The 24,841-nt window shown below is 45.3% G+C and overlaps 1 protein-coding gene across 1 annotated transcript in view; it reads left to right on the forward strand.

Moving 5' to 3' along the window:
• The window catches only part of adam19b (ADAM metallopeptidase domain 19b), a 154,298-nt gene that overhangs the window by 24,131 nt on the left and 105,326 nt on the right, over window positions 1–24,841 (forward strand). The window contains exon 3 of the mRNA XM_078550528.1: window positions 854–924. Coding sequence (XP_078406654.1) covers window positions 854–924 — 71 coding nt within the window. The remainder of the gene's footprint in view (window positions 1–853; window positions 925–24,841) is intronic.

Consider the following 24,841-nt stretch of genomic DNA (forward strand, 5'->3'; position numbering starts at 1 on the left):
TCTGACCTCTAAGCTAGAGGGTTGTGGATTCAAGAGAGTTGAGCACATTACCTAAGCTGACACTATCCTTTGGCTGAGATGTTCAATTGAGGTTCTGTCTGCCCTCTTAGGTGGACATAAAAGATCCCGTACTATTGAACAATGAGCAGCAGTGTTCTCCCCAGAGCCCTGGTCAATAATTATCCCTCAATATGCACTGAGAAAACAGATTACTTGATCATTTATCTATTTGCTGTTTGTGAGACCTTGATTTGCACATATTGGCTGTACATAAGCCCACCTTACAAAAGTGACCTGTGAAGTGCTGTGAAATGCCTGAGGTTGTGAAATGCACCATATGAATGCAAAAGTTCTTTTTTTCTTCTTATTGACAAGTGTCAGAGTGGATGGATTGTCCCACCATGCAGTGCACCTGGTTTTATCTGAATTGTCTACACAGCCTGAAATAGAGGAGTGTTTTTTGAGACCTGTTCGCATTGCGTCAGGTACGCTTGAAACCCAAAGCGTTTCAGGTGTGGATGTAACAGTCCTGTTCAAAGAGCACTTCCCTCAGCTACTGTCTGAATTAGTGTTGTCGGATAGCTGTTGCATTTGTCTATTGTCCCCAAAATGATCTTGTAAGGATCTCTTGCATCCGTCCCCCTGACACATTGCCGTCACTTCATCCTGTATGCATATTGATAATTAGCGGGCGGTACAACTGAGGAACTCTTGGCCTGGTCGATGCTGAGAAGCACCAGAGCAAGAAAATCTTTAAGAAGTGATGACAACAACATCTGAATAAGGTACAACTGATGACGTTTTTCTCTTTTTCTTTTTCTCCCCCACCCACCCACCCTCCCTGTACACTCAGCACCCAGCCTGGGCAGAGATCCAAGTCACAGCTGAAGGAAGAGATCATATTCTAGAGATCCAGAAAAATGAGTGAGTACATTTGTGTTTTCATTTTATTCATTCATGGGACGTGGGCTTCGCTGGCTGGGCCAGCATTTATTGCCCATCCCTAGTTTCTCTTGAGAAGGTGGTGGTGAACTGCCTTCTTGAACCACTGCAGTCCATGTGGTGTAGGTACACCCACAGTGCTGTTAGGAAGGGAGTTCCTAACAGCACTGTGATATGCAATATAGTTTGCATTACAGAGTATAGGTGAAGTATAGAGAGTGAAGTACAATACAGACACAAAGCAGTATAGAATGTGGGTACAGTATAAAATGCGGAAAATTATGAATGACAATGTACAATGCAGGGTACAGTAGGTCCTCACTATAAGTGGTGGTTGCGTTTCTGAAAATTGCTACTTCGATTGAATTAGCTTTATGTGAATCATGGCTTCCCATTGGAATCATTGATAAAGCTGGAGTTGGGTTCCGTTAGGCATTTCTCACCCGGAAAAAAGACAATGTGCAAGTTGAAATACTGTACCATACGTATGTAGCACTGTGCATTCTTAGTTGAAATAAATAAAATAAATCACTAAATATAAAAGAAATCCTGTAAAAATTCAAATCAAATAACGTCTCCTGTCTCTCTTAGACAGTCCCTCAGGTGCGGGGATGACTTGCTTCCACCCCATCTCGATGGGTTGGGGAGATGTTTTACCTCTTCAGGAATGCTTTGAGGACATCACTCAAGTGGAGGTGGCTTTGAGTGATTTAGAGCCTTGATGCTGGGCATGTTGGCTTGGTGGTAGACCTGGCTGTTGCAACATAGGGGGTAGCCCAAGCACTCTCACAATGTCGACTGCTCTCTCTCCTGCCCCAAGACGTTCTAAAACATCCAATTTCACTGTTAGATTGATGTATTTTTTTGCTTTCTTTGGCAGCAGCCGGCACACTACCACCACTTACCGGGCATTTCACGCTCATGTTTAAAAGTGATTTAAAAGACTCACTCCCAGCAAAACTCCAAACTTTAATAAACTATGGTTTTGGATGCCTCGGTTTTTTTATTAAAAAAATCAATGTTGCCTCAAATACAATACAGTGCAGAACCACACTAACCAATGGCGCCAATCCAATAGGATATGATGATGCGTGAATCGCCATGTCACGAGAAGACGCTGTACCGGAGATCGGGATTTAGAACAAGAAAATGGGACCGAAACCAAGCACCACCTTATAGTGAATCAGCTTAAAACAGGGCACTTAAAATAAAGACTTATTGTACAGGTAGAATGTATATACCAGTGGCAGCCTCCCATCTCATTAGATGATGGTTTGTGCCCAATTGGTTAACTCTGTGTTAAACATCGTCTGGTGTGACTCGAGCCCTACTCTGGCATGGCAGTCTCTGCTGCATTTGCTCTGTTTCCTCTGGGCCCTCTTCTTGGCCAGCTGAGCTTTTCGTTTCTGCTTACTACTTCCAATGCCCTTCCAAACAGTCAGCCTTCAAAGATCCTGGGTGTCACTGACTGTCTCCGCCAACTTCATATCTCGCTTGCAGGTGTTCTTGTGGCAGAGGTGTGGACACCCAGGAGGTCGTGCCCCAGTGGCCATTTCTCCATACAAAAAGCCTTTGGGTATACGGTCATCATCCATCCAGTGAACATGGCCGAGCTAGCGCAGATGTTGTTGGCTTAACCACGAGTGTATGCTGATGGTATTAGCACGCTCCAGGACCTCTGAGTTGGTGACCTTGTTCTGCCAAGAGATGCCGAGGATACGTCTGAGACGGTGAAGGTGGAAACTGTTCAGCCTTTTCTCCTGTCTTACATATGTTGTCCAAGTCTCATCACTTTAGAGGAGTGCGCTGAGGGCACATGTTTGGTAGACTCACAGTTTGGTGTTCTCGGTCAGGTTGCTCTTGTTCCACAGACTCTTACTCAGTTTGGACATAGCACCTGCAGCTTTTGTGACGCCTGTGTTGATTTCAGCATCAAGTGACAGATTGCTGGTGATTGTGGAGCCTAGCTATGTGAAGGTATCAACAACCTCCAGCGTCACATTATCAGTACTGATAGGTGGTGAAATGGCAACATCCTGGACCATGACATTTGTCTTCCTGATGCTGATGGTCAAACCAAACGCTTTACAGGTTTGAGAGAGACTGTCCATTTGTTGCTGAAGGTGGAATGCTAGTGCGGAATCATCAGCATGGAGCAACTCTCTGCTGAGGATTTGGTGCACCTTTGTTTAGGATCTCAGGTGAGCTAGGCTAAACAACTTTCTGTCAGTTCTTGTGTGTAAGTAGACACCCTCTGTGATGATCTGAAGACATATGACAGCAGCAAAGAGAAGAATATGCCAAAGAGCGACTGTGCTAGAACACAATCCTGCTTGACCCTACTGCGGATCTCAGTATTCTGGTGTTGTCCAGTCATAACTGACCTTACCCATCATGTGGTCACGGAAAGAGGAGATCACATTGAGTAGCTTAGGTGGGCAACCGGTTTTCTCCAGCAGCTTAAATAGACCGCCTCTGCTCACATGATCAGATGCCTTGGTGAGAGCGATGAAGGCAATATATAGTGGTTTCCTTTGTTCACGACATTTCTCTTGCAGCTGCTGGACTGAGAAGATTATGTCCATTGTGGATCTTCCAGTGCTGAAACCACATTGAGATTCGGGACAGATGCATTCATCAAGGACCTGCAGTGTGACAAGGGTAACACGGGCAAATGTGCAGGTAGCGGTCTGCATTGAAGAACAATGTTTTGGATGCCTGCTCATTACTGCCCCACTCCCAACCCTTCACTGCCTCACTTGCCACCTCACGTGCCCCTCTTGTCGACCCTCTCGCTGCCATGCTACCAACCCTTGAGCCCTCACTGCCTCACTCGCTGCCTCGATTGTGAGGGAATGGGGGGCAAGCAGAGGGGGTGCAGTGAGGGGGTGGCGAGTGGAGACAGCAACAACAGGCAGCAAAATCGATGACATCAGTGGCACCAACTTCCTGTTCCAATGCAGTGGCTGGATATACAGTGCTTTGCCTGGGTAGGCAGTATGGCTGACATTGATATGAGAATGACATTTTTGCTTTGAATGAAAATTCTTCAAGGCTTGTGTCCTAACCCCTGGACAAACCAGCGAGTGATCTGAGCCTAAGTCACATTCAGCACTGTGATAGCTGTGCATGTTGAGAATGCTGTTCAGAGAGTCACATCTGATGATGGTCAGAACCAGTTGGTGTCAGTGGCCTCATCCTGGATGGCTTCAGGACACCTTGTGGCACAATTTGTTCTGGAAGAAGGCGCTAATTACACAAAGCTCGTGGTAGCAAAAAAGCTTAAGCAGTCTCTGTCCATTCTCATTTATCTTTCCCAGGCTATGATGTCTGAGGTGGGAGGGCCATGTCTCCTGGTCCACGGCCACTCTTGTGTTGAAATCCCCCAGCAGGTAAAGATGTTCTGACTCAGGGATTCTGCTGATAGCAGTGTCAAGCTCCTCATAGAACTGCCTTTCATCTCTGCAGTGGAGCACACTGTTGAAGCATCAGTACTCATGAGGTTAAGTGGCCCTGTTTAAGTTGAGAGGTGGATAGAGAGACCACATTCTGAACCATTTGTGGGGCTGGGGTCTTCTATCATCAAGAATACTAAGTTCCTTACAGCAAAGCTTACACCTTGCTCACGCGTTTCCTCTGAACTCTTCCCCTGCCAGATGAAGATGTAATGTTTTTCTTTCAGTGATCTGCTCTCAGCGAGCCTGGTCTCTTGTGCGGAGGCTGTGTCAATGTTCAGCTGTCTAGTTCCATGTCAATCAGAGCTGTCTTGTGCATATTATTGACCGTCTGCAAATTGTTTGTCAACCCATGCACATGGTCCTGACCTTCCAGCTTGCCAATCAAAGAGTTGGTATCTTCTTTCCGTCTGTTTTTTGCCTGGTGCAATGGATCCTGTCCACTTATTGAGCAGACACTCTAAGCTCCATTGAAGCAGATGGACCAAGGTGGGTCAGCACTTTACTCACTGGGATCTGCCTGACTTGAGGTGGGCGGCGGCTGAGCAGTGAGACACAATGACCCCTCCCACCGCCAGCAACAGTCCATAGCCCCTGCTCTCTATGCCAATCAAGTTGGGCTTATCATTTGTAACTGCTGTCTCCTGTATTGTGCTAATGCTCTGCAACGATACTGGAGTGCCCTCTCCAGGGCACAAGCCTAGGCAAAATTTATGGAGACCCTGGGCTGCACAATATCAAAGTCCCTCTCGACCTCCCCAGTTGAGTCCAAAAGAATTCAAAGCAGTACATTGGGTACTGGCTTGGTTGCAGTAGTTGCCAGAAAGATGATATATTTAGACATCAGTCTGCCTTTGGGCTCCACTCCAGACTTTTTTGTCAGGGTTTACTTCCTAGGGTGCTATTGAAGGTGAGGGGTGACAAATATGATGACAGGTTTGAGAAATTGGCTGCAAAGGTTCGTGGGTGTTCTGATAGAGATCTTCTGTATTCAATAGGGTTGTGAGGAGGCAGAAAAGGTTACTTCCTCTGGCTAGCAAAACGCTAGTGAGGAAATGTAATAAATGTAAGATAGTCACAAAAGAGAATGGTAAGAATTTGCTAGCACACGAGGTAGTTACATACGAACATAAAAACATACATATTAGGAGCACTTGTAGGCCATTTGCCCCATTCGAGCCTGCTCCACCATTTAATAGGATCATGGCTTATCTGATTGTAGCCTCAATTCCACATTTCTGTCTAACCTCGATACCCTTTGACTCCCTTGTTATCTAACTCTGCCTTAAAAATATTCATTGACCCTGCATCTCTGGGGAGGAGCGTTCCAAAGACTTACAACCATCTGAGAGAAAAAAATTCTCCTTATCTCCGTCTTAAATGGGCGACCTCTTATTTTTAAACTGTGTTCCCTAGTTCTAGTCTCTCCCACGAAGGAAAACATCCTTTCAGCACCTACCCTGTCAAGTGCCCTCAGGATCTTATATGTTTCAATAAGATCACTTCTCTTTCTTCTAAACTCCAATGGATACAGGCCCAACCTGTTCAACCTTTCCTCATAAGGCAAGTCCACCATCCCAGGTATCAAGCGAATGAGCCTTCTCTTAACTGCTCTAATAAGGAGATCAAAACTGTACACAGTACTCCAGATGTTGTTTCACCAATACCCTATGCAACTGTAGCAAAACATTCCTACTTTCATTTTCCATTCTCCTTGCAATAAACAACATTCCATTTGCCTTCTTAATCACCAGCTGTGACTACATACCAACCTTTTGTGATTTATGTACCAGGACTCCCAGATCCCTCTGTACCTCAGAGTTCTGCAAGCTCTCTCCATTTAAATATGCTGATTTTCTATACTTCCTTATGAAGTGGATAAGTTCACATTTTCCCACATTAAATTCCATTTGCCAAATTTCTGCCCTATTTACGTCCCTTTGCAGACTCCTTATGTCCTCTTAAAAACTTACTTTCCTACCTATCTTTGTGTCATCAGCAAATTTAGCAACCGTACATTTAAAATTTTAGAAATTAGCCATGAGGATATATATAAAAATATCCAGTATGAGGTCTTAGTCCACTGACACTACCTACACTGTTGGTACCAATGTGGACCATGACCTCTGGCTGTTCACCCTCCCCCTTAAGAATGTCCTTCAGCTGCTCACTGACGTCCTTGACCCTGGCACCAGGGAGGCAACACATCATCCTGGAGCCACATCTACAGCTGCGGAAACATCTGTCTGTTCCTCTAACTATTGAATCCGCTACCACTATTACCTTTCCACTCTTCTTCCTCCCCTCCTGTGCAGTTGAGCCACCCATGGTGCTGCGGACTTGGATCTGGCTTCACTTCTCTGAAGAACCATTAACTTCACCAGTATCCAAAATGGAAACCTGGTTAGCGAGTGAGACACAGGACTCCTGCATTACCTTCCTGGTCCTCCTAGCCTGTCTGGCAGTCACACTTTCCCTCTGCTACTGTACTGTCTTAACCTACGGTCTGACCACCTCCCTACACTTGCTATCCGCGTAGCCCTCAGCATTACAGATGTACCACAGTGACTCCAGCTGCTGCTCAAGTGCCAAAACCCAGAGCTCAAGTTTCCGCAGCTGGACAACAATGAGCAAAAAACATCAATTGCTAGGGGCTTCTTGCACTTCTCCAAAAATATCTACTTGGAGTTGTTGCCATGGTTTTGTTGGCCATGGGGTTGGTGACAGAGTTACGGGACACGGTTTAACATTTTTCACTGAGCATACAAGCTATGCAGTTTCTAATGAACTCTTCTATGCAGCTTCATGGGATTGTTGTTTCATCTTAACCACACCCAATGTCCTTCATGGGCATGAGGCTGTACGTGATGCAATAGCAATTTCAAAATAACTGTTCGAATGCTACGTGCGATGCAATTGTCATCGAATAACTTGGATTAATTGCGTATTCTGTAGTACGGGACCAGTTCATCCTCTATTTCATTCTCTATTGGCCCTTTTGCTTCCTTCAATGTACCAAGAGTACAGCTCCTATCTCATTTCCTGGCACGTCTATTGCGACATGCATTTCCGCCTGTGTGGTGAAATGGAGAAGGACTGGTGGAGATGCTATCTTCACCTTTAACATGTCAAATGCTGTTTGCTGTGTGATTGTCCATTTCCATTTTGCATCTCTGTGCAGTAGCTTTCAAAGAGGCTCTGAGATCTCTGCATACTTAAGAATGAATTTGTGATAAAAGTTGCTAGTAGCGAGGAATGATGCCAACTCTTTCACATTAGACGGGGTCAGAAGCACATAAACGGCTTTGATGTTATCATGTGTGGGCTCTACCCTACTTTCTAGGTTGTGCCCTAGAAAGTCAATCTGGGATGCTGAGAATGTGCATTTGACCTCGAGCATCAAATTGTGTTGTGCAAGTCGAGTGAGCACCACTGGTAACCACTGACTGAGTTCTGCTTTGTCCCTTCCCTGGATAACAATGTCATCCAGAAGGCTGATCATCCCCTCAACATCTGACAAGACTGAAGAAACAATCTTCTGGAATGCACTAGGTGCTGAGCTTAGAGAATAGGACATTCTGAGGTAGTGAAACACACCTTCATGTCTAACGAAAGCTGTAAGATATCAGCTTTGCTCCACTAGTGGTATCTGAAGACAGCCCCATTGTATGTCGAGCTTCATGAAGGCTGTGGAGCTATGAAATGGTGCCGATAGTTTTTGGATCATAGGAATAATTGCTTTGCTGACAGCCTTAAGGTTGACATATGGGGCAGGATTTGCGGGTCATCGGGTGGGCATGGTGGGCGGGCCCGGTAGCAGCCGGAAAACAGTCCGCCGCCTGCGATTGGCCCCCGACCATGATTTCACGCTGGCTGGCATATTAACAGCCAGCCCATGTGAAACGCATGCTGAAAGGCTCAGTGCTGACGGGGTGGGGGCAGGAGGAGGGCGAGCGCTGAAGTCTGCGCAGGCGTGGGATTGTGCACAATGAAAGCTCCCTCAAAGCAGAGAGCTGCCTCGGAGAGCTGAGGAATTTTAAAATCAAAAATAAAGATTTGTGAAATCTGAAAAAAGTGTCCCCACATAGGACTCACTCACATGAACACATACATAATAAACATTACGTCAAAACATTTTTAAAGAATTACTGTCGGAAGCCTCATCCCACCCATGGATGAGGTTTCCTCAAAAATGCAAAGGCCGCCTGGCCGATTCGCCCACCCGCCAACCATAACGTTGGTTGGGCAGCGAGAAATCTGTCTTAATTAATAAATTAATGGCCTTAATTGGGCTCTTAATTGCTGCTGACTCTCATGCGAGCCCACTGACCGAAATATCGCACAAGTGCACAATGACGTTGGGACGCTCGTCCGATGTCATCACGTGCAATTTTATGCCCAATCAGGTCAGGCGCGCGCTCACCTGTGGGACGTAAAATTCTGCCCATAGTCTAGTTTCCCTATTTTAGGTTTGATATCAATGGGGATGAGTTGATTCACTCAGTGTGATACTGTCTGCTTCAAATTGTTTCAGCTCCTTTGACACTATGGCATGGATTGCAAGCAGCAACCATCTCGAATTTTGTGAAACTGACCAAACTGATGTGTCAATATGAGGAGCATGACAATATCCCTTAATCTTCCCAAACCTGGTAAATAAGGAAGGATACTATTTGTGCATTGTTTGTGTCTTCGATCATGTTAATGTGTGCTCCGGTTGGCTCTTCAAGTTTGAAGCCAAGCTTATCGAACAGGTTTAGCCCCATAAGGCTTCAGCCTTTGGCGATGTAGAATGTGAACCTGTCTAGGGTGATGTTTCTGTGGCGCACTAAAACGGCGATTGTTCCCAAAACTGGAATAATCGAGTCATCTTAAGCTTGAAGAGTGTCTGTCTCAGGAGTGCGAGAAAGTTGTGAAAAATAACAATGGAAGAATTTGTCATTCAATATAGATACTTTTGTGCCCACATCGATGAAGAACAACACTGAGGTGCCCACAGTCATGACTGAGGATTCTGTTGGGATCGTCCGACACAGAACAGAAAACCCAACCCTATATATATTTGAAAACTTAATTGTTAACACTACTTCCTATTTTTAAACTGGACTTTTCTGCTGAAGAAAGACAATTAAGATGGTCGACTCTCTGTCTGGAAGTTATCCCCAGCCATCTTCAGAACAAAATAATTCTCTTCTCAGTTTTGCAAATGCCACACCTTGTTATGCCTAAGGAGCTTCTAACAGACCACTGGGACTGTAAACACCAATTCCAAAGGGAGCTACAGGAATGCCATTTACATTTGATAAGCCAACTTTGCTAGTGGAGCCTGTGGATCTGTTGAGACAATGGCTTCCCAAATGCCAGACTCTCAAAACAAATGGCACCCCTTTCAACCCATAAAGGCTGAGACATTATCAGTCCTGAAAACAAAACCAAATTCCGGACACTGGATAAATATCCTTTGTTACAGTCACTGTGGAGAAGGAAGGTCACATGACCCAAGACCCTGGCCTTTTGAGCAGTTTAGTATTATCTTTCTGAGCTGAATAGCCAGTCTGCTGTTTAACATCCAATTGGCGGACCACACAGAGGCAAGCTCTGGTCAGGTTGAACAACTGGCCCGCATCTAACCTAGCTCTTTTGGGAAGATTTTGTACTATCGTCCAGAAAACTGGTTCAATCTCTGCACGCCTACTTCAAGTTGGGACATCAACACCACTGGAAAAGCGAATCTTATACCAGCAGTCTTCAGCCAGCCAATCTCTATGAAAGAATTCCTCACTGGACTCTGATTCTGAACTTTGGAACTCACATGAGCCATTATTCATTTTCTGTGTGGTCCTTGTACGATATAACCTCCCTTTCTCTATCCCTTCCTTGACTGTATGAATGTGAAGTGGGTAGTTGCGGACACTCCTTTTCACATTTTTTTGAATGTGTGCAATAAACTAACCTTCGGAGTTAATCCTAACTCTAGTTTGTTGTGCGGTTATTTGAAGAAATTGGATCACACAAAAACCAAGGGGTTGGGAAATAGTCCACCACTTATTAAAAAAAACAATTTAAAAGACCTCCTGTTTACGGACAGGTGGTAAGAGGAAAAATCATTACTCTTTGAATTGACCCCACCCCCCACCTCCTGTCCATAACAATTCCTTCAAATGACCTGGTGCTTTACCATCCGTGATGCTATAAACATGCTATATTTCACTCTCAGGAATAGATTCCTTCATGTATTGACCTAGTGAAGTCTTCTTCTTCTTTGACCTGCTCACCTTTGTGAAGTGACTTTTTTGAGCATGAGTTACACTTTCTCCTTGAGCGGGACATGGCATTGTGAATCTGTGGGCACCTCCAGAATTTGGGCACATTTTTGAAGGTATCTTGAGCTCAAGTGTTGGTGAGCCTGTTGAGATCTCTTTGTCCGTAATCCTCGCACATGATCTGTGTAACCTTTTCAAATCAACCATGGCAGATTCGATTTGGACTGCCAACGTTGTGATTTTTTTTCCAAGGCTATACTGTCATCCTCCAGGAGTAGGCATTCCCTAATTCATGGAACTGAAGTTTTTTCAATAAGTTGGTCACAAATTAGTTTGTTGGTTAGTGTGCCAAATTTATATGTGGAAGCCAATTGCTGCAGTGTTGCCATGTAATGTTTTATGGGCTGACCAATTCCCTTGCATCTCTGGCAGAATGTGTTTCTCAGCTACAGACAACCAAATTGTGTATCTCATGGGGCTCCAATATCTTATTTCCCAAAACATTCAAGCAATACTTGTTCTCAATATTTTCCTTTTCAACCTTGGTGGTGGTGTCTTGCATGATGGACCTTGGTCCTGTGCCTAGGATTGTCAATGAAAAAAAAATCTCAAGCTCCATCCTCAATACAAATACACTATATAACTATGTATCTCAAGGCCAATTTGGCAGTACTAAATGTGTTCCTGGCAACAGTGTGAAAATGCACCAAGGGAATGTCAAGGAAGTATGTTTAATGTGGCTTAGTTGAAAGCATGTTTCATTGACCGGCAGAGCACATTGCTTTAAACAGAATCATCCTGCGGTTACAGCAATGATCTCATACTTTCAAGGCCTTAATCTTTGGCAATTGTTACATTTTTTTTGTTTGAGAAGTTGACCTTAGAATTGAACATCAGCCAACCTTTGCAGTGTTGAGAGCATTTTTACTGGTGCAAGAGCTTGTCTAATGTTGCAAAAAAGATTTGTCTCAGTAAGAAAGCTAAGTATCCTCACGTTAACTATAAAAGGAGATTTTTTTAAAAAGTCTTTACCCATAGCTTTTGTTAGTCAGGGCTTTAACCTGAACAGAAATACTTAATGTTGCGGGTTAGAATTATAGCATCGCTACTTTTGGGAAGTGAGCAAGCCCACATGTAAAAATGTAAAGGCAGGACAGTGTGTGTTTTCGAAGCTGATCCTCAAGGTGATGGTGTTCTCATACACCTGCTGCCCTTATGGTGGAGGTCACGGATTTGAGAGGTGCTGTCGAGAAAGCCTTGTTGAGTTCCTGCAGTGCATCCTGTGGATAGTACTGCAGCCAGTGTACACCAGTGGTGGAGAGATTTGATGTTTAAGGCACAGAATGGGGTTCTGATTAAGTGGTTGACTCTTGTGGCTTTTTGTGTTTGTGTTTGAATAAATATCATTTTGTAAGATGGGCTTGGGATGAATTGGTGCATTTCTGCCATTACATTTCTACATGCAAGTTTACAAAAGAGACTTTTGAGAAGTGATCTGTGTAGATTAAACCCCTGCCTCCAGAACATAACAACACTATTTTCGAATCTAAATTAAACCAGTTAGAATTAAATCCAGGAGAAAAGAAAGTTCCACAAAAGGTTGTGAGATGCACAATCAACTGAAATGTTTAAATGTAAAGTTGATACTTTCTTGGCAAATAAAAGCATTCAGGATATCAAAGTGTGTGCAGTTGCAATTTTAAAATACAGAGAAGCTAGAGTTAACAAATCATTGAAGCGGTTTTTACAGATCAGATATCTGACTCATGTTCCTGTATTCTGGGAAACTACTGGCTTTTGAAAACAAATCATAATGTAACTTAGCCACGACTTCCTGATTTGCCCTCATGTTCCCCTTAACCTTCTCTAAATTCTTGATGTCTTACTCCATGAGGCTTCAACTTCCATTTATATTATCTCAACAATAAAAAATACCCAAAATCCTGATCTCAAACATTCTGCAATGAGAAATCTAGAGGTAGCTAAATTGTGTGCAACAATGGACAGAGGAGGTTGTGAGGAAGGGGGATGTGATGAAACCATTAAGATGCTTGTGTTGCCAGTAAGCAGGATTACGGTGGCTGGAAGACCAGCTATAAGCTCTTTCAACCACAGGTACGACTGATAGAGAGCAGATTGAAATGCTCTTGTTAAAATACTCCAGATAATAAAGTTGCTATTTTTATTTAGAATTATTTCTTTATAAAACTAGAACTAAATAGCAACTTTGATGGTTTTAGCCAGGAAGAGAAGAAAGACTACAATTTCTATAGCAAATTTCTCGACTTTTGAATGCCCCAAAGCACATGAATTACATTTGAAGTGTAGTCATTGTTGTAATGTAGGAACAATGGCAGCCATTTTAAAGACCTTTACATCCAGATCCATGAAGCCAAGTGGCTGTTTAAAGATATGACTAAAGACCATTAATTGTTTTTCATTTTGGATAAAAATTCAGTGCAGTGCAGAACATTAGGTTCTGTAAATACAAACTTAAGGGTTCAGCTGAGCTACATTTTCACAGTAAGCTGTTCACCCAGTGGATGATCTGATTGTGCAATTGTCAATGTGGGGATGCTATCTCTGTAAGCAACCTGAAGGAAAGCAACACGCTGCACAGAATCCAATACTTCGCTACAATACTTTGGTGATCAAATAGTTTGCAGCAAAATGGAAATATCCCAAAAGCCTTTTCTGGGGAATCTGTCAGAGTTAGACAAGCCATGCCAAAACAACTGTTACGCTGTTGGAGATCTCTGGCTTCTTGAGCAACCCTGACTTCTTTTGCTCCACATTTGCCGACTGTGCCTTCAGCTGCCTGGGCCCAGAGCTCAGGAATTCCCTCCCTAAACGTTGCTGCATCTCTGCCTCTCTCTTCCTTTAAGACACTCTTTAAAAGCTACCTCTTTGTCCAAGTTTCCTGTGTTAATATCTCCATGTCAAACCAGTGCTAAATCAGTGCTCCTCCATGTTGAACACCCCTTGGAGGAAGCACTGAGGGTGGCAAGGGCACAGAATGTACTCTGGATGGGGGACTTCAATGTCCATCACCAAGAGTGGCTCAGTAGCACCACTACTGACTGAGCTGGCCAAGTCCTAAATGACATAACTGCAAGACTGGGTCTGTGGCAGGTGGTGAGGGAACCAACAAGAGGGAAAAACACACATGACCTCATCCTCACCAACCTGCCTGCCGCAGATGCATCTGTCCATAACACTATCAGTGGGGCTGACCACTGTACAATCATTGTGAAGACGAAGTCTCGACTTCACATTGAGGATACCCTCCATCGCGTTGTGTGCCACTACCACTGTGCTAAATGGGATAGATTTTGAACAGATCTAGCTACTCAAGACTGGCCATCCATGAGGCACTGTGGGCCATCAGCAGCAGCAGAATTGTATTTGAACACAATCTGTAACCACATGGCCTAGCATGTCCCCCACGCTACCTTTACCATCAAGCCAGGGGATCAACCCTGGTTCAATGAAGAGTGCAGGAGGACATGCCAGGAACAGCACCAAGCAGACCTAACAATGAGGTGTCAACTTGGTGAAGCTAAATCACAGGACTACTTGCATGCCAAACAGCATAAGTAGCAAGTGATAGACAGAGCTAAGCAATTCCATTACCAACAGATCAGATCTAAGCTCTGCAGTCCTGCCAGCCGTGAATGGTGGTGGACAATTAAACAACTCACTGGAGGAGGAAATTCCACAAATATCCCCATCCTCAATGATTGAGGAGCCCAGCACATCAGTGCAACAGATAAGGCTGAAGCATTCGCAACAATCTTCAGCCAGAAGTGCTGAATGGATGATCCATCTCGGCTTACTCCGGAGGTCCCCAGCATCACAGATGCTAGACTTCAGCCAATATGAGTCACTCTACTTGGTATCAAGAAACAACTGAAGGCACTGGATAGTGCAAAGGCTATGGGTCCTGACAATATTCCGGCAATAGTACTGAAGACTTGTGCTCCAGAACTTGCCGTGCCCCTAGCAAAGCTTTTCCAGTACAGCTACAACACTTGCATCTACCTGGCAATGTGGAAAATTGCCCAGGTATGTCCTGTACACAAAAAGCAGGACATATCCAACCCAGCCAATTACCGACCCATCAGTCTACACTCCATCATCAGTAAAGTGACGGAAAGGGTCATCAACAGTGCTATCAAGCGGCACTTGTTTAGCAATAACCTGCTCACTGACACTCGGTTTGGGTTCTGCCAGGGCTACTCAGCTCCTGACCTCATCACAGCCTTTGTTCAAACTTAGACAAAAGAGCTGAACTCCCGAGGTGAGGTGAGAGTGACCGCCCTTGACATCAAGGCAGCATTTGACTGAGTGTGGCGTCCAGGAGCCCTAGCAAAACTGGATTCAATGTGAATTAGGGGGAAAACTCTGTTGGTTGGAGTCATGACTTACACAAAGGAAGATGGTTGTGGTTGTTGGAGGTCAGTCATCTCAGCTCCAGGACATCACTGCAGGAGTTCCTCAGGGTAGTGTCCTCGGCACAACTATCTTCAGCTGCTTCATCAATGACCTTCCTTCCATAAGGTCAGAAGTGGGGATGTTCGCTGATGATTGCACAATGTTCAGCGCCATTCACAACTCCTCAGATACTGAAGCAGTCCATGTCCAAATGCAGCAAGACCTGGACAATATCCAGGCTTGGGCTGACAAGTGCCAAATAACATTCGTGACACACAAGTGTCAGGCAATGACCATCTCCAACAAGAGAATCCAACCATTGCCCCTTGATGTTCAATGGCATTACCATCACTGAATCCCCCACTATCAACATCCTGGGGGTTACCATACCAGAAACAGAACTGTACTAGCCATATAAACAATGTGGCTGCAAGAGCAGGTCAGAGGCTAGGAATCGTGTGACGAGTAACTCATCTCCTGACTCCACAAAGCCTGTCCACCTTCCACAAGGCACAAGTCAGGAGTGTGATGGAATACTCCCCACTTGCCTGGATGAATGCAGCTCTCACAACACTCAAGAAGCTTGACACCGTCCAGGACAGAGCAGCCCGTTTGATTGGCACCCCATCCATAAACATTCACTCCCTCCACCACTGATGCACAGTAGCAGCAGTGTGTACCTTCTACGAGATGCGCTGCAGAAATTTACCAAGGCTCCTTCAACAGCACCTTCCAAACTCATGACCACTGTCATCTAGAAGCACAAGGATAGGAGATAGATGGGAACACCACCACCTGGAGGCTCCCCTCCAAGTCAGTTACCATCCTGACTTGGAAATATATCACCATTCCTTCACTGTCGCTGGGTCAAAATCCTGGAACTCCCTTCCTAACAGTGCTGTGGGTGTACCTACACCACATGGCCTGCAGGGGTTCAAGAAGGCAGCTCACCACCACCTTCTCGGGGGCAACTAGGGATGGGCAATAAATGCTGGCCTAACCAGCGAAGCCCACATCCCGTGAATGAATAAAGAAAAAAATTTTGTTTGATAATTCTCTGCTGATTAACTATGGCAGAGATGCTATGTAAATGCAATTTGTTGTTGTTGTTGACGAGCTGAAAGCTGAAAGCTGTAGTATTTGCCTAAACTGTTCATTGACAAACTGAGGCCTTCGCTCTCCAGAGCATCATTTGTTTTCCTCTGAATATTTCTATCTTCAGCTTGAAGGCACCAGTTCATCCTGGGGAACGCATCCCCAGGTGTCAAGCAGCTTGTACACCACCCAAGTATATATTTATTAAACATGAGCTTAGACAGTTCTGGCAGGCAAGTTGATTTTCAATTTGAGGCATCGGGGTAAGAGGGAGCCAGTTATTGCCAGGAAGAAATGGCAGGGTGATGGGTGAAGAAGACTCGGGGCCAGTATTTTCTGCTCGTCGGGCGGGTGTGCGCTTGACCCAAATGTGCATAAAATGACGTGCAATGGCGTCGGGCGAGCACCCCAACGTCATTGCGCACTCGCGCAATATATCGCTTGGTGCACATGCGGGAGTCTGACATCCCAGCCTCACCGCAGCCGGTTGACTGAGGTGCATGGCGCATCTCGAGCTCCAAGGCCTTCTGCCCATACAGGGAGAGGATGAGGAGGAGCGGGGGCCCTCCGCCAGTCCGCTACCTCGCAGTATTGTAATGGGGTGTCTTCTCTTGAAAGGACAGAGAAGCGTTGATTAGTCCACTCTCTACCTGCAGCGCCATTGCAGGCTGACCAACCCCAGCTGAGGAACACCTTGCCGGGAACATCCAGGTCGTGGTCCTTGAGCTGTAGGGCACTCAGTGAAAGCAGCCAAGGCTCAGCCCCTTGGCCAGCTCCGGCGTGATTGACAGTTGGCACTCAGACTCTAACACTCCTGAGCTCCACAGTGGGGATGGCCAGGCCAAAACATTTCAACACATTGACCCATGCCAACACGGCATTCACCCTTCCTGAGCGCAGCAGATCATTGAAGTGCTTCCGACACCCAGTGCGCCGCATCACGTCGTGGCTGCTCACCCGGGCTGCCACCTCCTCCCATGCCCTCTTTGTGAGGTGCTCTGGCCTCCTCCCCCCAACTCTGGGTACAAGGGTGTCCCTTCTGGCAGCCACCTCATCCAGGAGGGCAGTGAGGTACTTGATGGAAAAACGGGGGCTGAGTGCCCAGCCGACCTTGCCTCCCGCGTGGTCACTGCATCCATGTTTGCAGCCATGTCGCTGCCACAACTCTGAGGCGGGCAGCCTCCCTGGGGCTGCCTGCACTGTTTTGAACCGGCCGCGGGGTCGCCATTGGACCCGACGGCTGAGAGGCCCCTGCCTCCGCCCACCCCTTCTCAGAGGTTCCCCAGCCAGCATTCACGGCCTTAACTGGCCCGCCAGAGTGAAATCACTATTCGGCCTCGATCGCGGGCAACAGTCGGCTTCCCACCCGACGAGGGCAAAATCCTGCCCTTAGTGCTGGAACACAGGGCAAGTGGCAAAGCTTTGGACAAATTGGGGTTTGTGGAAGTTGCAGCATCCACCAACACTCCATCCTTGGACTCTGCTTAGGCAGTGCCCAACAGTGTTAGAGTGGAGGGAATAACCTGTGGAACTTAATTCTTGAACGAGGTGCTGAGTTGAGAGAGAAAGTGCTATTTAGACATTATTTTGCATTCACTTTTAACCACACATTACAGATGTTGTGGATCCAGCTGCAAACAATGGGAAGCCTCCAAACTCCACAGAGATGTATTAAGTGTCAATAAATGGAGCAGAGCATTTATTATTTAGAAACCTCTTACAGGAAGGCACATTTCTCCTTTGATCCATCTACAGTATCTGCTCACTCCCTTGAGTATCAGCTGTGGTGTTAAAGCTCAGGGTTCAGGTACCTTGCAGCAGTCCCAAAACACTGGAAACTTAATTAAAAGCAGAATAATGCAGATGCTGGAAATCTGAAATAAAAACAGAAAATGCTGGAAAAACTCAAGCAGGTCTGGCAGCATCTGTGCAAAGAGAAACAGAGTTAATGTTTTAAGTCCAATATAACTCTACTTCAGAAACTGGAAACTTAATGTCTAATGGCCTGCGAGTGACCAAGAGGGCAAACGATAATGTTGCAGCATAGTGATCTACTGATGATCAGAAAACTGGCATTTTTAATCGTCCTTGGGACACTTCATGGGTACTCCTGTGCAGTACTGAGGAGTGCTGCAGTGTCAGAGGTGCCGTCTTTCAAATGGGGGGTTAAACGGAGGCCCTGTCTGCTCTTTCAGGTGGAGATCCCATGGACACTACGAAAGAACAGCAGTGGAGTTCAGTCTGGTATCCATCCAATATTCATCCCTCAACCAACATCACTAAAAACAGATTAGCTTGTCATTTTATCTTATTGGCATTTATGGGACTTGCTGTGTGCAAATTTGGGCTCCATGTTTCCTGATTACATCAATGACTACGCTTCAGAATAAGTATTTAATTAGTCGTAAAGTACTTTCGGAGATCCTAAGGTTACGAAAGGTGCTATAGAAATGCAGGCTCTTTCATTCCATGAAATTTCAGTATGCAGACAGCAATTCCCTTGACATAGGAAATTGGTGATTTTTTTCTTTCTGTCGAGAGTACTCCTGTGAGAGGTCACTTGTGCTAATGATTAGTAGAGGCACAAAGTAGTCAGCTTAGCACTGAGCAAGCTTTTAGGGAAAATATTGACTTTTAAGTATCCCATATAATGCTTTAAAGAGCATTTTATGTGGTGCTTAAAATAATTTTGACTTTGAGGAGTATGGTGTCCTTTTCCCAGGAGAAGTATTCTGTTTCATCATGGCTTGAAGGCTCGGCTATTAGACAATGTTTCCGCTCGTCTGTCAAAGTTAGTGACTCTTGCCAAGGTGCAGTACCACTGGCATTAGCTACTCTACAGCACCTCACTCAAGCGACCACCTGCGAGTCCAGCCATCGAGTGTGGGTGGGCTATTGCAGACAGATCTTGATCCTGATCCTGTATTAGCCCACTATGTGTACTTGTTCATTAGTGGCCAAGAGTGTAGCGACTAAGAACAGGAGCCCTGGCCTGAAGTTTGAAATTAATTGGTTTCTGTCGGGGTGGCCTTATCTGTTGTGGCCAATCGGAGGGTTAGCAGCGCCACCGGGAGTGATGGCCACTTTTGGGACTACAGCTGGAAAAAGACTTGATGGATGGTACCCAAACAACCAGGTAAGAGGTCCAGGGTCGCTGGGCCAGTCAGGCAGTCCCTGGAGAGGGGAAAGTGGATTGTTGGTGGGGGCAAGCAGTGCTATTGCCATGGGGGTGGCCATTGCTGCTGGCAGAACCCCCTATGGATCAAAGAGTCTCTGAATAGGAGGGACAACCTCTGGCTTGTTGGGAGGCCATCAGGGTTCAAACGGCAATCTCTCTATATGGCAGAAGGCCCCACTTCTGCCACTGGTAAAACACCAATGTATTCATTGGAGTTTAGAAAAATGAGAGGTGATCTTATTGAAACATATAAGATCCTGAGTGACTTCTAAGGTGGATGCTGAAAGGATGTTTCCCCTTGTGGGAGAGACAGAACTAGTGGGCACAGTTTAAAAATAAAGGGTCCACCACTTAAGGTGGAGAAGAGGAGAAATTCTTTCTCTGAAGGTCGTGAAACTATGGAACTCTTGTCCTCAGAGACCGATGGAGGCAGGGCTAATGAATATTTTTAAGGCTGAGTTAGATAAAATCTTGATTGACAAGGGAGTCAAAGGGTATGGGGGTAGGGAGGAAAGTGGAGTTTAGGCCACAGTCAGATTAGCCATGATTTTATTGAATGGCAGAGCAGGCTTGAGGGGCTGAATGGCCTACTTAGGCTCCTAATTTATATGATCATATAGGAGGATGAAGTCCTTAATTGGTTACTAAAGTGGCTCATTTGGTCTCTAGGTGGGCGAGCTGTCCACCACCTTCTCTGCTACTGGCAAGATGGTGTGGCCGCTGGAAGGCGGGCAGACACGCCACCCCATACAACAGACCACCGCCCAGCTAGACCATCCCCAGAGGACTGGTAAAATCCAGTAAGCTGAACCATAACACTGACTGCAATCAGCTAACTCGGCAAAAACTGATTTCGACTCTGCAATTAAAAACTGTTGTTATATTTGTTCTCTGGGTGTGGGCAAGGCCAGCATAGGTTATCCAAACCAGGTTGTCCTAAGAAGATCCTTGAACTGTGGAGCCATGGTACTGATGCTGCTCCCATGATGCTGTTTGGCAGATAACATTCTGGAAAGGCTAATCAGATTACAGCAGTCATGAAAAAAGCCCTCTGCATACCTTCCAGTACAGTCTTATCAATAACTGCAAGTTCAAGGTTTGGACATATGGGTAACTGATATTGCTATGAGCCTGTTTGGGAAATGATGCATTTTTAAAGGTGAGGCGGAAGTCAAATATTGTCTGCTATTGCAACAAATGTGTGCAGCAGTTGCCTCACACGTTGATGTCAGCTGGTCTGGGATTCCCGCTGGGAATTCTGATTTGCCTGCTCACATCCGATGCACAGGAAATCTCAGTTGCCAGCAGGTTGTGTACCTTGGAAGACTGTTCTGCGATTAGAAAGGAGCAGCTTCAAATTAGAATGCGTTTTTTCTGGTTTCCATTCCTCAGGGTTGAACATTTTTGATAAGAAACGTCATTTCACCATTGATATGCCTTTCAACAGTGATCAATCTTACTCACCCCTGACCATCACACCAAGTTCCAGGCTGTGCTGATCTTTTGTTGCTTCAGCCAGGATCAGTAGATAGAAGGGATGGGGGAACCTCTTTTGCCAGCCCCTTGGGCCCATTGGAGGCACCTCCTGTTAATTCGATCCCAAGCCAGTTGGTGAAGTATGAAATCAAACACAAATACTTCTCTTGATAATAGGCTTATTTACAGCCTTGCACCCTTATATGCCTGCTTCCTACCTACTACCTCTGTGTCCCAATAGTCTCTCTTTATACTCTTTTGAGTATAACATTAAACAAATGGACAAATTAACAAATTAAATTAAAGTGATAGCCCCTTAAAGGGGCACTGTAACAAAAGACAAAAATTTTAAAGGAAACTTAATTAATTAAATTAAAACTCTGTTTTCAAGGCTGATGAGGCACTCCAGCCCTCGCAGTGCCCACCGGTCTCGGAAGCAGTCTCGCTTTATAAGTGCTCTAGGTACTTAATTAGCAATGTCCTTCACTGGTGTATCTTAACAATATAATTAACATACCATTAACACCCCATACCAAAGGATCACCCCCATTTAACCCTCCTCCCCGGACTCTTGAATCCGGACCACCATCCCTTTAATCCACTTGCTGAGAACCCCAGCCCCAGATTTACCTGTCATCCTTGGCATGATGGGACTGCCTGTATTCTGAGCAGTTGCCAAAGCTCCTGCTGCTGCTGTTGGGCTGACAGAGCTGCCGGCCTAAGGTAGGACTTCCTCCAGAGAGAGGGGCAGAAATCTTGCTTTAAAGCAGTTAAATTGCTACAGTGCAGCTGTCAAGATCATGGTGGGCTACCCCCTGATTTTTTAGATAGCAGTGCAGGGCTCGGGACCCATGGCAGCCCATAAAATCGAGCCGGTAGGTGCCATCCTTCAGCGAGATGCTAAACGGAGATCCCATTTCCCTGTTTCTTTCCTCGTTGTATTTTGACTTTTCCTCATTTGCTGAACTGCCTAGCTCTAATTTTAAGATGTTGTCCCCTTGCTTTGGACTCTCCTGCCAGAGGAAATAGTTCCTCTCTATCTACCCCATCAAATCCTTTAATCAGCTGAAACATCTCAATCTATGTGCTCTATTGAAGGGAACACAAGGCCAGTCTGTGGAAACTTTCCTCATGATTTAACCCTTTTAGCCCAAAGATCTGGCGGTGTACCTCCTCCAAGGTCAATATATAGGGCAGGATTTTGCCAAATCCGTAGGGGTCCCGACATCAGCAGGCAATGGGTGTTAGCAACACACATGGGCCAGGCGGTAAGACTTCCCTCTCAATTTTACAGATGGCAGCTAATGAAGTTGCTGCCGCTGGGTTTGCCATCCCTTTGAGGACGACCGCCTTCCCCCGTGAACTGCTGGCCCAGTCAGAAGGCTGGTATCTCAGAAGCGCCACCACGAGCGAGAAAATTGTTGGGGCCCTGGAGGCTGCCTTTTCTCTCGTGTCCCTGTTGCAACAAAAAAGTCAATCCCACCCACCGGGCTGTGGCTGGGAAGTCGCCACCGTTTGGCAGACGGCCTCCCCACCCGGTGTAGGGGTTGATCCGCTTTTGGCATAATGCTGACAGCCTGGGAAAATGGTGCTTAATAGGGCTTTCACATACTTAAGTAGGAATTCTGCCTATTTCTGGCGATAAGCCTGTCCGCAGCCCTTCCCACCGTCAGTAAAATTCCTCAACAGTGGGACATGTCAGGAAGCCGACCTGCCATGGCATTCTGCGATTTTAACACCCCTCTCCCCACCTTGTTGCTACTTCATGTAGGTGATAAAATTCTCCCGGTACTTTCTGAGATGCACAGTTCAGAACTGAGTACTGTTCTCCCAGTGGTGTTTGACCAGAGTTTGATAGAAAGCAGTGATTTGTATTCCAGCCCGCTTGGCATAAAGATCAGCATTCCATTTGTTTTTCATATTATATTTTTGTACCTGTCATTGAAGAAAGGACTAAAGCTCCTGGAGCCCCCTCTCAGCATGGCTCGGGATGATCGTGCCAAGGCTATTGTTAACATTGACCTACAGCCCAAGTTTAAAGGCTTCAGTTTATCCTGACTCAATTAACTTCTGAGGAATCAATTCCAAATTCCACTGTTTTGAGAGGGTGAAAAATATGATACCCAATCTCTAACCTTGCTTGAAGCTTGTGAATTAGTGATTCGGTCCTGCATTCATTGCCCAAGTTGAATAGCTTGCTTGCTTCAACACAGACGGAATTCAAGTGGTCCGCAATTTAATGTATTTATTTTCCATTGATGCCTAAAAATGTCACTAAACAATATTACTTCAGTTTAAATATTCTGGCTGTTATTGGCTTGAGTTATTCATGCAGGCAGCTCCACAAACAGACTGTCAGACTAATATATACACAGACAGGCTACCACCCCATTTTTATTGGGCCTTGGAGATCGAATCCAGCTATCACATTGATCAAAATTAGGCCTTGGTGTGATGATTTAAATTGTGTGAGGCGCGCTTGCTACATTTAAGGGACCTCACCTCAGCTTAGGCTTTGTCTTGTCCCAAACTGAACGATTGCTTTTCAAAAGTGGAGATGGATTTGTTGCCAAATAAATCACATCAGTGTCACTGTGTGTAACAGGGATGAATTTACAGTACTGTTACACAGATAAGCATTCGTTGTCTTTCTTCCTTAAGTTCCAATGACAAATAAGTTGTAAATGTGATGACCCACTCCAAGGAAGCAGTGTGTTTGGACTTTAAGTGATTGCATCTGACATCACTGGGATTATAGTTTATTTGAGTATAAACATGGCAACAAATGTGTGCCCACACACGAGGGATATCAACTTTGCAAGATAGTCTTTATAAACTGTGATATTTAGAAGTTATGTTACAGAGGAACTGGGCCTCATGGTGTTAAGTAAAACTACTCCTAATTTGTCATTTGAAAGATGGCAAATCCAAGTGATTCTGGGGTCATGGGAGAGCTGGCAGAAAGAGGGAAAGAGGAAGTGAGGAGTAGGGTTGGTTACAATCAGAGGGGATGGGAGCTAGCGTGGCCTCTGACTGCACTGCACTACCCTGATTTCCAGCTAAACAGGGAGATAGAAGCTACTGATATCTGAAAACAAATTGTGCTCTGGCTACAAGTGACAGACTCATTCAGGGAAAAAAACAAACAGACCAATGGCATAACTAAAACACCATGCAAAGGAGACCACCAAGTGATTCCAACATTGATCATAAAAACATTACCTCACATTTCCCCAAGTAAAATCATTTTGTCTTTATTTTTGGCTGGGGAGAGGTGAGATACGAGGTTTGAATCTCTAGCCAATAATATCTCCATGATGCTACATAAATGTAGGAAGGTATATAATAATATTACTGCAAGCTGCACTTAAAGTACAAGTGCTACAACCATTTAAATGAGGTACAAACATGTCTGTCCTGTTTCTCAAGGAATTGTTTGTACTGTGCAGTGAAGGCCTGAAGACCAGCGTAGCAATGGAGACTCTCTGAAGGCCATTCCCATGCTGGGCCATCATGCCATGGTCACTGGCTGCACTGCACCACTTCACCTGAGCGACCTTCCTTCACTTCTAAACATTTGTGCTGTCAGAAGATTATCCCACGCAGTGGCCACCATAGTTGGGTTCACTCCTGAGCTCTGTCTAGGACCAGTACGAACAGTGAAAGAGATTCAAGTGACACTCATAGTGAGTTGTCAAGCACAACACCAATATAGATTGTGCTGCATTCCTGCTGCTTATAACAAGAGCTGGAACCTCAAAGGCAAAATGCTGACCTTGTAGAATCAATCAATTCTAAGCCCAGACCTGAATTGTTAGGGTTAAACAAAACATCACTGTGACATTGGTAGATTTAAACCAGAGACAGCAACAGGAAAACCACATTTTCAAGTTTCTATTTGACATATTTTACAGGTTGGCAGTATGACTGTGTAAACAAGTGTTTTTATGTACTAGACCACATTCCCTAGCAGTAAATAGCATTAGGTTCCTCAAAGA

Source organism: Cetorhinus maximus, chromosome 10 (genome assembly GCF_964194155.1).
Source record: "Cetorhinus maximus chromosome 10, sCetMax3.hap1.1, whole genome shotgun sequence".
In the NCBI taxonomy this organism is placed as follows: domain Eukaryota; kingdom Metazoa; phylum Chordata; class Chondrichthyes; order Lamniformes; family Cetorhinidae; genus Cetorhinus; species Cetorhinus maximus.